The sequence below is a fragment of the Erythrolamprus reginae genome, chromosome 9 (assembly GCF_031021105.1).
Source record: "Erythrolamprus reginae isolate rEryReg1 chromosome 9, rEryReg1.hap1, whole genome shotgun sequence".
Classification (NCBI taxonomy): Eukaryota; Metazoa; Chordata; class Lepidosauria; order Squamata; family Dipsadidae; genus Erythrolamprus; species Erythrolamprus reginae.
In genome coordinates this window covers 26,756,835-26,771,565 of record NC_091958.1, presented here as the reverse complement: position 1 = coordinate 26,771,565, position 14,731 = coordinate 26,756,835, and the positions used below count along the sequence as shown (strand labels likewise).

The 14,731-nt window shown below is 42.5% G+C and overlaps 1 protein-coding gene across 4 annotated transcripts in view; it reads left to right on the top strand.

The window, feature by feature from the left end:
* GARRE1 (granule associated Rac and RHOG effector 1) overlaps positions 1–14,731 on the top strand; it is a 73,569-nt gene that overhangs the window by 50,002 nt on the left and 8,836 nt on the right. For all 4 annotated transcript variants that reach the window (XR_011559828.1, XM_070760651.1, XM_070760653.1 and 1 more), the window contains 7 exons: positions 3,802–3,960; positions 5,577–5,674; positions 6,011–6,136; positions 7,658–8,655; positions 10,581–10,746; positions 11,153–11,287; positions 14,346–14,424. Coding sequence is in view for 3 of the 4 variants with exons in the window: in XM_070760651.1 (XP_070616752.1) it covers positions 3,802–3,960; positions 5,577–5,674; positions 6,011–6,136; positions 7,658–8,655; positions 10,581–10,746; positions 11,153–11,287; positions 14,346–14,424 (1,761 nt within the window). In the remaining variant the exon portion in view is untranslated. The remainder of the gene's footprint in view (positions 1–3,801; positions 3,961–5,576; positions 5,675–6,010; positions 6,137–7,657; positions 8,656–10,580; positions 10,747–11,152; positions 11,288–14,345; positions 14,425–14,731) is intronic.

The following is a 14,731-nucleotide window of genomic DNA, read 5'->3' as shown; positions in this document are numbered from 1 at the left end:
TTTTTGGCGCTCTCCTGCTGGGCCCCAAAGAAGGAAGGCGGGAAAAAGGCGCGAAGAATGGAGCTCTCCTTCTTCCTGCCTTAGTTCTTTGGGGCCCAGCAGGAGAGCGCCGAAAACCGCGGCATCGAGCAGGAGCCGGGGGACAGCTGCGAGCGGGAGCCCCAGGACGGAAGTACCGGCAGCGCCCCGCCCAGCTGGAGCTTGGCGGCACACCTGGCCATGTCTCGCGGCACACTAGTGTGCCACGGCACACCGGTTGGGAAACGCTGCTCTAGATTAACAAGCATCATATTTGGGAAACCAACAACCTGAAGATAGGTGAACTACTAAAACAAACCATATACTGTATGGATGAAACAAGAGAACCTGGAATTGATGAAATGCTAGTATAACTGTAATCCTGATCGGAGGAGACATATGATGGACAGAAAACCTACTGTAAGGACCTGCCTCAGGGATCTTCTCAGGAAAGCATGAAAAGCGTGACTCTTGGAGAGATGGTATTTCAAAAGGAGCTTTTACTGAGAAAAATGATTGTAGGGAAGCCAGGCGGAGTCTGAAGATTCCCACGCAAAGCATTAAGCTAATTTCCCCTGTTCAATCCCCACTCGGAACCCTGTGTCCACCAGTAGCCAATATGATGCCAAAAAGGTGTTAAGAGAACTCTCACCTCCAAGGCAGAAAGGTGATAGCAGGTCATCCTTGGGATGTTGAGGCCTTGGGTAACAGGTTGGAACTGACTAGGAGGGAGTCCATCCTGAGGGCCCAGCTCCCCTCCCCAATTCTTATAGCAAAGGCAAAAGCATTCAATGCAATTGGCCCCCAAGAAGCATCTCCCTTCCCTCTGGAATGGCAGCTTCCCAGCAGGAACCTACACCACTTGGAGAAAAACCCAATGCTGCAACAGTGAAGAGGAAACTGTTCTCACAACATAAGGTAGATTTACATTCCTGACTCAAGAAGAGTTGGAAAAACACCTGGATGTGCAACCAACACCTGAAGCTGGAACATTTCCACCCCCTCCTTTACAAAGTACAAATGCTAATATATGGGCTATAAGATCATGGGTAAATTGCAGTCGACTCTCAATACCAGCTGTCAAGACTCAGTGGAGAAGTGCCATTAGATCAGGGGTGGGCTGCTAGTCGGAATGCCTAATTGGGCTCATCTCCGCGGCTCTGGAGGTACCGTGAGTCTGAGCGGAATTGTGCTTCTATGCCCGTGCAGGTAGCAAAATCTGCTGCGCCTTTGTTCCGGTGAGGTTTTTTGCTTCCGCTCGAACTCACAGTACCTCCAGAGCCGCGGAGGTGAGCCCAATTAGGCATTCCGGCTAGCAGCCCATCCCTGCATTAGATAGTACACAAGAAGATGTCAGTAGAGCCCTTATTATTATTATTTATTAGATTGTATGCCGCCCTTCTCCGAAGACTCAGGGCGGCTCACAAGGTACAATACAAACAATACAACAATGCCAATCCTTATTGCCATCACCATTTAACCCAGTGATACACTACAGCTGCTGTAATCCTGGTGATGATTGGCTGCGTAATTTAAAAGATACCCCTGAAAATTAGGTGAGAAATACTGATTGAAGGCATCTCAGAGAGAAATTGGTCAGTTGATAGAACAACAGATGGTTACGGAGATTAAAGATAAGACTTGATTACTGGAAAAATACAAGGACCTGACTATCTGAAGCCTTAGAGAAAGCTGAAGAAAGGCTTACTGCACTGGCTACCAAATTAAGGAGAGAAGCAGAGGCTAAGAAGATAAATGGCCAGTTCTCCAAAGAATTATCCAAGGTGAACTCCTAACTGGAATTCACCAGGAAAGTAACAGCAGAACCACCAAGAGCAGAAACTCAACAGAACTGGAAGAACTTATTGGAGAAAGAGAAAATATGTTAACATCAGTGTAAGGCAGCTGCAGGAACTGAGAGTAGATCACAGCAATCTCCCAGCACATGAATCAATCACCATCAACAGTAGCGGACATCCATCAAGTGGTTCAAAATAGGAATAAAAATAAAATAAAAAATAAGCAAGATCGTGAACGGTTGAACAATACCTGGTTTAGACATGATCCATGCCCACTGGCTGAAGAAACTAACACCCATGGGCTAAACAATAAAGTAAACTAAACACAGCAGTACAGAGGCTGCTAACAGCCAGCTTCCACCCAGACAGGACATAGGACAGGACTGGTTATGAAGGGCCCCCACAGGGAGACCAACCAACAACTGTGTTTCTCCCAAAAATAAAACTGGGTCTTATATTATTTTTTGCTCCAAAAGACACATTAGGGATTGTTTTCCAGTTAGGGCTTATTTTGGGGGAAATACGGTACTAAATGCATCCGTCTGATTGACGGTCTTAACTGGGTCATATTTTGGGGGTAAGCTTATTACAAGCATCCTGAAAAATCATCATAGGCCTTATTTTCCTCTTGGGTTTTATTTTTGGAGAAACAGAGAACCAGTCAATAGCCTTTCTCTCCACAACTTGGAAAATCTTTTTAGACTTTCAGGGTACGCTTAGAAGAGACAAGAAACAGTATTACAACATCTATAAAGACATTGAAAAACAAAAAGAAAAACACAGCCCCTCAAATACTAGAAGAAACATGGCCCTTAGTCCTTCTCTTTGCTAGATTAGAGATACCCAGTTGCTGCAGCTGTTCATCATACCCTTTACTCTCCAGTCCCCCTTTTGTTGTTCTTCTCTGCCCTCTTTTTGGAGTTCTTAAAACTTAATGAAATCATTTTTGTAGCCTCCAGTAACCTAAGATGAAGTCCATCTGACCCCATGATCTGAATTTCTTCAAATTGGTTACTTTCTTATATTCCCTCTTCCCTAACCTCTTTTTTCCTCCAATGTATTAACAATAGTCAGTTAGGATTGCAATTTCTTCCCGTTCAAAATAGGAATTAAGAAGCTCTGCCTTCTTGCCATCACCACTTTCTGGAAATGGAAATAACCTTGAATTCATCTTTGACTATATTCCCCTCCTTACATTTCCTATAGATTTCCCTTTTATTCTTATGACACATTCTGTTAGCATAGTCTATCTTGAACTCTACATATTTTCTCTGTTGCTATAAATTGGCATCATATATCTGAGCTGCAGAAAACCAGTAGTTTTCATTTCAACAAGTGAAAAAAGTTGTCATGTTCTTTTTATATCTCAGCTATTCTACTTTTGGTCAGTCAATAACGGCCTTGAAACATGCAAATATCTTGATAGACATATTTTGTTCTTTATTAATTTAGTAATATAATTAGAAATCCTCTCTGCTATTCTGCTTGGTCTCTGGGATTCCTATCATTAGGAGAATTTCAACTGAAGGGGGCAGACCCCCTCTTGAAATCTTATAGCCCAGCTTTGGTTTTCAAATATGTAAAGTTGGACCTAATGTCAACAATGGAAATTAAAGCAAACAGCCTCTCTTTAAACTATCCCCAAATCTCTCCAACAGGATGGTTTCCTGCATTGTTTTTTTCTCTCCACTCAGTACCACTTTCCAACATTCTCTTGTACTGCTTCTGGATGCCATTGGCATTTCCTATTGGTCCTGTCCATGTGCACATCGAATAATTGGTGCTGGAACGGGGGCGTGGCAATGCCTGGAAGCAGTAAGTTTGTGGGAAACTGGTGAAGTTTGGCTTGGGCCATCATAACTTGAGCAACAGCACAATGAGTAGGAATGCTAGATATCGGCAGTGCAATAGATTGAGTTGGAGTGGGTAATATTTATCTTGCTTGTTTTTTTGCTTAACCCCTCCCTCTTGTGTATATTGACAGCACACTATGATACAATTAATTAAAGAAGCTGGCTATCATAATGGAATGACCCCAAGAGATGACTCTCCTGTGACTGAAGTCCTGAATCAAGTTTGCCCTTCTACATGGCGGGGAGCCTGTAAAACAGCGGTACAGTTGTTGTTTGGACAAGCTGGGCTGGTAAGTAGCAGTGGATTCACAACTGTATGAAGGTGGTCAGAGTTAAGGGAAGGCAGGAGTGGAAGGCAGGTGATTCAGTCCTGAAAGGCTAACGTTAAATTACTGCATTTGGACTTGCATCAGTTTGACCTTATTTTCTTTCCACCAGTTTGGCCTTATTTTCTTCACTTTGCTCCTCTCAACCTCCCTGTTTCTCCGCTTTGTCACTCTTGAGATGATCAGCTTATGGTTTTCTGTTGATTTCTGCCCTGCAGGGTTTTTTTTCTTTGATCTTTGCAAGTATTGTCAGTTGTCTTGTCTATGTAGGTAACTCAATTTGAACTAAGTTTGCTTTTGGCAGGTATCACCAGCACTTTCTTCCTGATCATTGATTTAAGATATATAAACCCAGGGCAAAATCAGCCTGAGCAGAAGTTTATACATATTTCCCTGCATGGAAGACTAAGTTTCATCTACTTTACCATATTTTTCCTCGAGTTGTGAGAAAAAGATGTTCAAGTGGGCTTTCTCTACCTACCTATTGTAGCAGCTTAGTTTTGAATATGACATGGGAAAATAAGTTACATTCCTGAACAGATGATTTTGCATCTTAATTTCAGGCAGTTGTTTTCTTCCTCTGCCCACAGAGGAAAAATTTGAGGCAGGTATATAGTTACAACCATTGATTTAGTGACATTCAAAGTTACAGCGGAGTTGAAAAACGTGACATCACCAGTTTTCACACTTATGACTAATGCAGCATCCCTGGGGCCATGTGGTCAAAATCTGGGGACTTGGCAACTATATATATGTACATGTATTTATTTAGGAGTCATTGAGTGAATCTTGAACACCAGAGTCCTTTAAGATCCTTTAAGATCCATTGTTTCAGGTGAGTTGAACAGAAATCCCTTTGGATGCTTTGCAGAGCCAGAGAAGCAGTTTCAGGAAATCCACTGCATTGCTTCTAGTTGACTGCCCTGGTGAAGATCCTGTTTGGGGGGTGGGTGGAGGAGGAGGAAACATCTGTCCGGCAGGAACAATGGCTGCTGGAAATAATTTCCCCGGCGGGGGTGTGGAAGGTTAATTGGCTGGGATTGAGTTAAGTTCAGTTGAATAGATGGGTTGTGTGTTTTTTTCCTCTGAAATAGATAGTGGGTATTCTACCACTGAAATCTGCTCTCTCGGAGTGCAGACAGTTTGAGGCATTTGAAGGATGAAAACAAAGCCTTCGTGGTCAAGGTTTGTTTTTTTCCAATCTTGTCTAGCAGTTTACAGGAGAAAGCAGGATTGAAAAGGATCCCCTGAGTTCAAATGGTTACACCTTTGCAAAAAAGCATCAAAAGGAAGATTAAATTATCAGCTGATGAAAAATCTTTAGTGAAACGCTCACCTCTTTAAATAAATTCTGAACTTCTGTAGTTATTACATTTCATGATTATCATGTCAGTACCTTCCCACAACTGTAAATACCACTCATATTTATCTCTTTGTTTGATGTTTATATGCACTTGATCAATGTTTAGCTCCCCAAGGGCCATGATAGCCGCAACAAAATGATTTGTTGTTAAGTTTGAAGAGAGACATTCTAATATTTTTAAAATGGCAATTGCTGACTTATTTTTCTTTGCAATTAGGTAGTTGTAGACACAGCACAGAATGAAAACAAAGAAGCTTATGCTCCACAGATCAGCTTGGAAGGCTCCAGAATTGTGGTTCAAGTCCCATCAACTTGGTAATTAGAATTCGTTACTTAAGGAAATCCAGAACAGCATTGTGTGCATGCTTCGGTGTGTGGAAAAGTTAAGAAATTTTATTAAAAATCTCAGTGTGCTTTACAGTATCATCAAAACTATCCTAATAGAGTAATTTGTAGGAGGTAAATAGTTTGTCATGCAGTTGATAATTACAGTGGTAATAAGTTTTGAATGATCTCTAGAAGCTTTACACTGAGAGCCTTCCTAACTTTTGTCGGGATTGTCCCGTGTCATGATCAGAACATTAGCAATCTGATCATTAATTAGTAATTACATTAGTAATTTGGAAATATCTGATTCTCCATCTGCATCAGGTGCCTGAAAGAAGATCCTGCAACAATGTCACTCTTGCAGAGAAGTCTGGATCCAGAGAAAATGTTAGGACTGGTAGATGTACTTTATACTGCCGTGTTTGACCTAAATCGCTGGAAAGAAGGAAGGTGGGTAAACCTGACTGTGGCTGCAATTGGTACAGAATTAGGATTGCATAACACTCTTGTTCAGCTGAAAATGACTATGAGAAGCTTCATCTAGTTGTTGAAGCCACTTATACGATGAATCAAAATTTCTGGACAGCTGCATGGTAGGAAAACCATGGTGGGTTGGCTTTTTTCATACACATCTTAGCTTACCATTTCAAGGACATCTTAGATTTATATGTCTCTGAGAAATTTGCTTTAACATGTTGCTTTAAAATGGGGGTGGGTGGGAGTAGACCCAGAGAAATCCAGAGACAATAGGATGTGGTCACTCCATAGCAAGGGACTGATCCCCCAAAACCCAGATCAGAACACTTCCACCCTGAGAGAAAGATAAGATATAACGTGTGGCCTCTCCTGTGACCTCTCCTCTGAATAAGTTGTAGCATGTCCATGGTGACCATGAACTCCTGAACCAACCTTGGTGGTGTTGTGAGTGTCCCGTGTCAGCCTCAGGAAGTATCAGATTCTGAGGATGAGGAAACCAAGGTTTTACCTTACCCTGATTTAAGAAGGTTGTCAGAAGGCTGTGGGGATGAGAGTGTAGGAGACAGTGATTCAGAAGTTAGCATAGAAAGTAGTTCATCTTCAGATAATGTGGGGATAGTTGACAGCCCGTGGGTTAATCTTAGGTTCAGGAGATTCACAAAAAGAAAACAAGAGATTTTTGGGAGAAAGTTTTGAATCTGCAAGTGTTAGAATTGTGTATAGCTAATTGCATTGTTTCCTGAAAAATATCAGAAATGAAGCTGCTTTCAGACAAACTGCATAGTTGAAATGTGTGTATTTCGAGCTCCTGAAAAATAAGCTTTTGATAAACCATGACAAATTGTGTTAATTTAGATTAGAAAGAACTCTGAACAAAGCCTACAGTACTGAGATACCCCTCCACTTTTTGGAGAGATTTATAGCCTTGCATCTTCAGCTTGTTAGCTTGGAATTTGACTTTGCATCATAAGATTTATTGTGCATGATCTCGCAACGCTACATGTAACTGCTATCATTTAATCTGTGTAAAAGAGAATAAAAGATTTATTTGTTTGAAAAATCAAAGCCTTGAGAAGAGATTTGTGAATTTGCATCAGCTAGACCAGAACAGATACCAGATTCAAAGAAGGCAGCTTGAAGTTCCCCAGGACCATAAATCATAGGAACTCTACTGCCCACCTAGCTCTAGAGTTGTGGATCTCAGGCAGTTGCTGCTATACTTCAAGGGGAGAGATAAGCAAACAGAAATACTAATTGATCTACCTCAACTGTTAAGTCTCCCACCCAGCTATATCTGGGACAGCAAACCTAAAGGCCTTTGGAAACAACCGTCAGTCTCCATACCTGCCCTGGGATCTTGGCTAAAGCCACATCTGGTTTCCATATTACAACCAGGTGGGGCATTTGTATTTTGTTTGTTCCTGAATTGGATGTTTATCTAGTTTTCTAAGCCCTTTTAAAATCTGAAGTAGAAGGTCATTTGTGTTTCCCCAGGGAACAAGCATTGCCCTACATCCAGATCCAACTACAACGTGAGAGCTCTGATTTTGGAAGTCACACCGACTTACCATCTGGAAATGGCAGTAAAGCGGCAGGGGGTTTGCAGAAGACTTTCTCAAAGCTGACATCACGATTTACCAAAAAAACTTCATGTGCAAGCTCAAGCAGCAGTGGGAACTACTCCATCCCTAACATACCTTCTAAAACTCATTTTATAGCTAACAACTCAGAGGACAAAGCAAAACTACCAAGCAACGCGGATGCACGACTGCAAAGTATTTTGAACCTTGGCAACTTTCCGAGGGTTCTTGAGCCTGCCCAGCTGATGCAGAGCTCAAGCCATCCTGGGGTCAACGGCCTCCTGGAAAGGCCGGAGGGAGGCATCGCAGAAGACGGTAAGGATGCCAAGGGCATGAATTTACCAACTGACCAGGAAATGCAGGAGGTCATTGATTTCCTTTCGGGTTTCAACATGGGCAAGTCCCAACAGACTTCTCCACTGACGAGAAGAAGAACCTCGGTTGCCTCGTCTGCTGCTGCTGCGGCAGAACCAAAAGCGGCTGCTGTGCAGCTGCCATCCCTACAGTCGTCATCTCACACCCCGCTGCACCATCTTCAGCCCGGGCTGCCCCAGCAGCCCCACCCCCAGAAGCCCCAACAGCAGCAGCAGCAGCAGCACTATCAGCCCTTGCGCCAGCCCATTGGATCGCAGCAGCGCCTGCCCAGTAAGTGGCCAGGGGGGTCCAGCCAGCCCCCAGGCCAGGCTGTTGGGCCAGGACTGTCTTCGCTGCCTCAGTGGAGCAGCAACGCCTTTTCCGATCTGAGCTCTGACCTCTATAGCCTGGGCCTGGTGAACAGCTACATGGATAACATGATGTCCGAGATGCTGGGGCAGAAACCTCAAGGGCCCAGAAACAACACGTGGCCGAACCGTGACCAAAGCGATGGGATCTTTGGAGTGCTGGGAGAATTTCTACCTTTTGACCCTGCAGGTAAGTTCAACTGTTCAGTAGGTTATTTCACAATGCATTGAATGCCTCCAGGTGTTTTTGAGTGCCCAGTCATTATGCTGAGCTGACATTCTCCTGTCTGATCTTTTTGAGAGTCTCCAAATGGGTGGACAGTGTGGTCAGGCAGTAGGGAAAGCGAGTAGAATGCTTTGCTGCATAATTAGAGGTATAACAAGCAGGAAGAGGGAGGTTGTGATCCTGCTGTATAGAGCGCTGGTGAGACCCCATTTGGAATACTGTGTTCAGTTCTGGAGGCCTCACCTACAAAAAGATATGGATAAAATTGAACGGGTCCAAAGACAGACTACAAAAATGGTGGAATGGTCTTAAGCACAAAACGTATCAGGAAAGACTTCATGAACTCAATCTGTATAGTCTGGAGGACAGAAGGGAAAGCGGGAATATGATCAAAACATTTAAATATATCAAAGGGTTAAATAATGTTCAGGAGGGAAGTGTTTTTAATAGGAAAGTGAACACAGGAACAAGGGGGCACAATCTGAGGTTAGTTGGGGGAAAGATCAAAAGAAACGTGAGAAAATATTATTTTACTGAAAGAGTAGTAGATGCTTGGAACAAACTTCCAGCAGAGGTGATTGGTAAATCCACAGTAACTGAATTTAAGCATGCCTTGGATAAACATAGATCCATCCTAAGATAAAATACAGGAAATAATATAAGGACAGACTAGATGGACCAAGAGGTCTTTTTCTGCCGTCAATCTTCTATGTTTCTATGTAGGGGCAGCCCGATTTTGAGTTTAACGTGAAATTTTCTTTCCTCCTTTGATCTGAATTGCTTTACTTTGTTATTGTTTTTCCAGCATGGTGAGGTAATCTGTGTTTATGCCCTTGAGGACACAACTGCTTTTGTAAGCAACTAACAGCAGCTTTTTATGATGATTGTTTTATTTGCATTCCTTTTCCGGCCAGCAAAGAAAGTTTTCCATGGGCATCGGGCCATCACCGCTTCCACTAGACTGGTGATCGGCTGTGTTGCTGCTTTGCTCATGGCTTGCATTGCACAAAGACAAATTGCCAGGAAAGCACTTTTCTGTGAAGTGCTGAATATTCAGTGTTCAGCAAACATTCTGTACTACTAACTGGTTTATTTTTTAAAAATAATCTTTATTAAGTTTCTACATATAAAAATAAAAAGAAAAGAAAAAAATTAAACAAAACATACCAAAACCCCCCCAAGAAAATCAGACAAATGAACATATAAACTTGGACAACATATAAAACATATTCAGTTTCGGTAGTGTTCTTTATATGCACATAGATTTTATTCATTCATTCATTCATTCATTCATTCATTCATTCATTCATTCATTCATTCATTCATTCATTAGATTTGTATGCCGCCCCTCAGTAGTCTCCGTAGATATAGTTATTTGCTTATCATCAATTTATATTTTATTTCACTACGTACATATATTTATTTGTTATATGGAACACATAATTTGTCAACCGTATTGTTGACTCTCACTATCAACGACCTAATGTTAAGTATTTGTATGTAGTATGTGAATTTGTATGTTTGTTTTATTTAGATCTGTATATTATGTTGTATTCATTTTGCATATTTGTGAGGAAGATACGGATTCATTTTTAGTTTCATTTTCCATCGGTTTATGGTGCAATGTTTCTATATTTTCATTTTATTTGGGTATGCAAGGAAGGAATGTCTAGTTTTGCTTTTATGTATTTTTTTCTGTTTTGAGCCATTTGTACCAATTTTCCCATATTTTCCCCCATATTTTTGTACACCATACTAACTGGTTTCTTATGCGGGTCCATGGATGCAGGCACACACTGAGGGGTGGCTCGCTAAGCATAAAGAATGAAATAAAGGGATAATTGGGGAAGAAAGAGCTGACTAATAGAGATTCCTTTTTTTCTGCCCAGTTGGCTCAGATCCAGAGTTTGCCCGCTATGTGGCTGGGGTCAGCCAGGCCATGCAACAGAAAAGGCAGGCACAACACTTTCGTCGCCCCAGCAATGCACGTAGCAACTGGTCTCATTCTGATGACCTACACAGGACCTGGCCCTTCCCAGAGTATTTCACAGATGGGTAAGGAACCTTTGGCAACTCTCCTTTGTACTGCACATACTGTTAACAGAAATTAAGTAAATTGGTTTTAATTGATCATTATGAAGATGTTTTGTTGATCCAATACATTTTATTTTTTAGATTAAATTTTCATGTTGAACTTCTCTTAGGTTCAAAATGGTACATACAGATAAGCAATGCCTCTGTTTTATTCCTTTTAAATGCTCAGGATACTTAGCTAAGAATAATTCCAAACATAGGAACGTAAGCTACAAGATAAATTCTGCATTTTACTTTGCAGTCTGGCGAATTTGAAATTGTCCTTTGAGATCTTTCCCTATCAAGAGTGACTCTGAATAGGGAGTGCAAGAAGCCCGTTTTGCCCAGCAACAGCCTCTCTCAACCCTGCCTTGCTGTTTCTTTGTAGGGAGATGACCAGCAGCTGGTCAGGGACTCAGGGGGACTCTGCCAGCTCCAGTGACGAGGCCTCCTCAGCCAACGGAGACAGTTTGTTTTCCATGTTCTCAGGGCCTGACATTGTGGCTGCTGTCAAGCAAAGAAGGTATGTCAAACAGAGGGATCTTTGTGCTGCAGAAGAGCTGTCTGTCTTAACCTTAGTTTTCCCCCTTGCCCTAGCAGGAATCCCAGAAGCAGCTCTCTTTCGAAATTCAGATCTCTCTCTTTCTGCCTGTTGTGAGTGCTCCTTGTCCACCTCAGGTCATGTCAGATTCAGAGGAGGATGAGCCAGGCCCCCCTGGATACCCAAGGGGGTTGCCAGCTGAAGCAGAGAGCGGGAGTGAGGGAGAAAGTGACCTGAGTGAGCCTGAGGAACCATAGAGGTGGCTGATATGTCAATGGAGGAGTGGTCCCAGTCGGAGGATGAGGGAGACATGAGAGTGGAAAGTCAGTGGATAGAGGAGAGTGATGGCGAACCTATGGCACAGGTGCCACAGGTGGCACATGGAGCCATATCTGCTGGCACGCAAGCTGTTGCCCTAGCTCAGCTCCAACATGCATGTGTGTGCCGGCCAGCTGGTTTTCGGCTCTCACAGAGGCTCTGGGAGGGTGTTTTTGGCTTCCAGAGAGCCTATGGGGGGATGGGGAGGGGATTTTTACCATCCCCAGGCTCCAGGGAAGCCTTTGGAGCCTGGGGAGAGTGAAACATGAACCTACTGGGCCCACCAGAAGTTGGGAAACAGGTTATTTCCAGCCTCCAGAGGGTCTCTGGGAGGTGAGGGAAACTGTTTTCACCCTCCCCAGGAATTGAATTATGGGTGTGGGCACTTGTGCATGTGTGATAGCACGCACCCACGCTCTTTCGGCACCCGGGGAAAAAAATGTTCGCCATCACTGCTATAGGAGATTGCGCAGAAGGCGAGAGGAGTTACATAGTAAAAGGTATTAATGAATTGACTTAGCCTCTTTGTGGTATGATGTCACTTCCCAGCATTATAAAGTGAAAGGATCTTGGGAAATGGGGTGTGGAGATTCAACGGAGGAGATGTGAAACTGGGGGTGTGCTTGAACGAAGCTTTAAAACCACGATTTCTGCCTCAATAACACCCATTCTCAGTCTTTTAAAACCTGCTTTCGTTATGTGTGCTTATATCAATAAAAAGTTTGCTTTATTTATAAAATAAAGGATTTTTGAGTTGGGGATTTCGCTCCAAGGGCTCTGCACAGAATACTGCCCCTGAATTGATTCCTGTGTGGTGCTGCCTCAACCTATTATATAGAGTGTCATGGTAAATGAGGGGCTGAGAGGCAGAATTCAAATAGGTCAGTTGTGATGCCCCTGCTTTTGCAGAGTCAAGATAATTGCTTAAAATAATTATATGAAAAAAGTCTGTGTGGGAATGTCTCACCTGTCCAGGTAACAAAAGAACAGAGCTGAGGTCAGGGCCAGTAAATGTGTTCACACAGTTGTTGGATGCATGGATGCCTCCTGAGGGTAACGTGAAGACCTGGGTTTGCAGGGCAGGTTGAATCTTTGCTTACATATCCAGCAGGTCATTATTAAACATACTTGAACTGGATGAATTCTTGGCTGGGTGCAGCGAGATTGCTCCTAGCTTAGAGAGGATACGGGGAGCAATTATGACTTCCCAGTTATTCTAGATGAATACTGGTTCTATCCCAGCCTTCGCAGCTTGAGAACAAAAGAGGAATTCACACATTGGTATTTCAAATCAATCCTTTTATATAGAAAGTCTCATTTATACAAGCCAAATTCATTCATGTGAGTGAGAGTCATTAAAGGATAACAGTCTCGGGGCTAGATTGCTGCCAAAGATCAAAGCTAATTGTGAATTCCTTCATGGGATAAGGAGTCTCCAGTTTCACAGACTTAGTTTTACAGCTTCCCAGCATCTCCATAGACAGGGCACTTTTACTCCACGGATTTTAGCAGGAAAATAACAGTGGGCTAGCATAACCTGTCTGAAATCTCAAACATCATCCAACTCCATTGCAAAACATTGACACTCCACTCTGAATTACCCATACACCACCCTTAAATATCTATGGGGAGTGGTCAACAATTCCCTAGAGTTAGAAACTACAGACTATTTCCTTTTTCCATACAAGTATTCTTGTCTTTTTCTTAACCTTCTAAAGCGGGCATCTAGCAAAGGTTCCAGATCTTTAGACTCTACTGTCATTGGCATGTCTGCCACCTCTGGTCACTCTTCGGGTTCATCCAGGTCTGTTTCTCCCTCATTCTCACTCTCTGCATCAGCTGGCAACACCACTGGCCCAGTGTACCAAGATGGGCCTGGCCCATCCTCCTCAGAATCTATCATTACCAAAGTTGGATGAAGAGCACTCACAACAAATACTAGGATGCTAATTGATGGAATGCTGAAGAAGTAGTAGTAGTAGTAGTAGTAGTAGTAATAATAATAATAATAATAATAATAATAATAAGTGAAATATGAAGATCTAAAAATCGAGCTGCAATGACTCTGGCATAAGCCAGTGAAAGTGATCCCAGTGGTACTTGGCACGCTGGGTGCAGTGCCAAAGGATCTCAGCGGACATTTGAAAACCATCGGAATTGACAAAATCTCCATCTGTCAATTGCAAAAGGCCACTTTACTGGGATTGGCAAACATAATTCGCCGCTACATCACGCAGTCCTAGGTGCTTGGGGAAGCGCCCGGCTGGTGATGAAATACGAAATCCAGCATAGTGATCTCGTTTGCTAAGTTGTATTGACATAATAATAATAATAATAATAATAATAATAATAATAATAATAATAATAATTTATTAGATTTGTATGCCGCCCCTCTCAGAAGACTCGGTAGAATTCTCAGAGCCCTGTGTGTGAATAGGTAGGTTGTATCTCCACTGAATGAAATTAGTTAATGGGGGGATCCCTTTGTCCGCCATATTTGGAGATGCAATGTCTTCTTTCAGTATTACTATAGAATTACTGAAAAAGAATTGCATAAATTAAACGGGTTTCCCCCCCCCCCCCATTAAACTATCATGACATTTCCCCTTCATTGAGAGGAATATATGTAAATCATTTATTGCTTGTAAATCGCTTCGAAGAGAGGTGGGCGGCAAACATATTTACTAAATCAATCAACATTTTTATTTTTTGATTTTTTCAGAAAACACAGCAGTGGGGAACAAGACACAAGCACACTTTCTTCACCACCACTCCTTTCCACTGTGGATGATCATAACCAGGCAAGTCTTGAACTGAATAGGGTGCCTCTTAAAGAGGCCGAGAGCAGAAGGCATGCGTTGAATGTTGGCTTGCGGGTCAAACGTTTTCAAAAGCAGCCCCTTGAAACAAATGGAGACTAAGATTAAGCCACTTTCTTAAACAAACTTCCTCGATTAAAGGCCCCATTCTCTTTGAGCTAATGGAATTTATTTCAAGTGGCTTACTTTTATTGTATAAACAAAATGTATTATGCGGTTGCTCATAAGGTTGTTTCTTTAGGGAATTATAGTGATTACCCCTCTTTGTTTTTCCACAGCCAGATTTGGG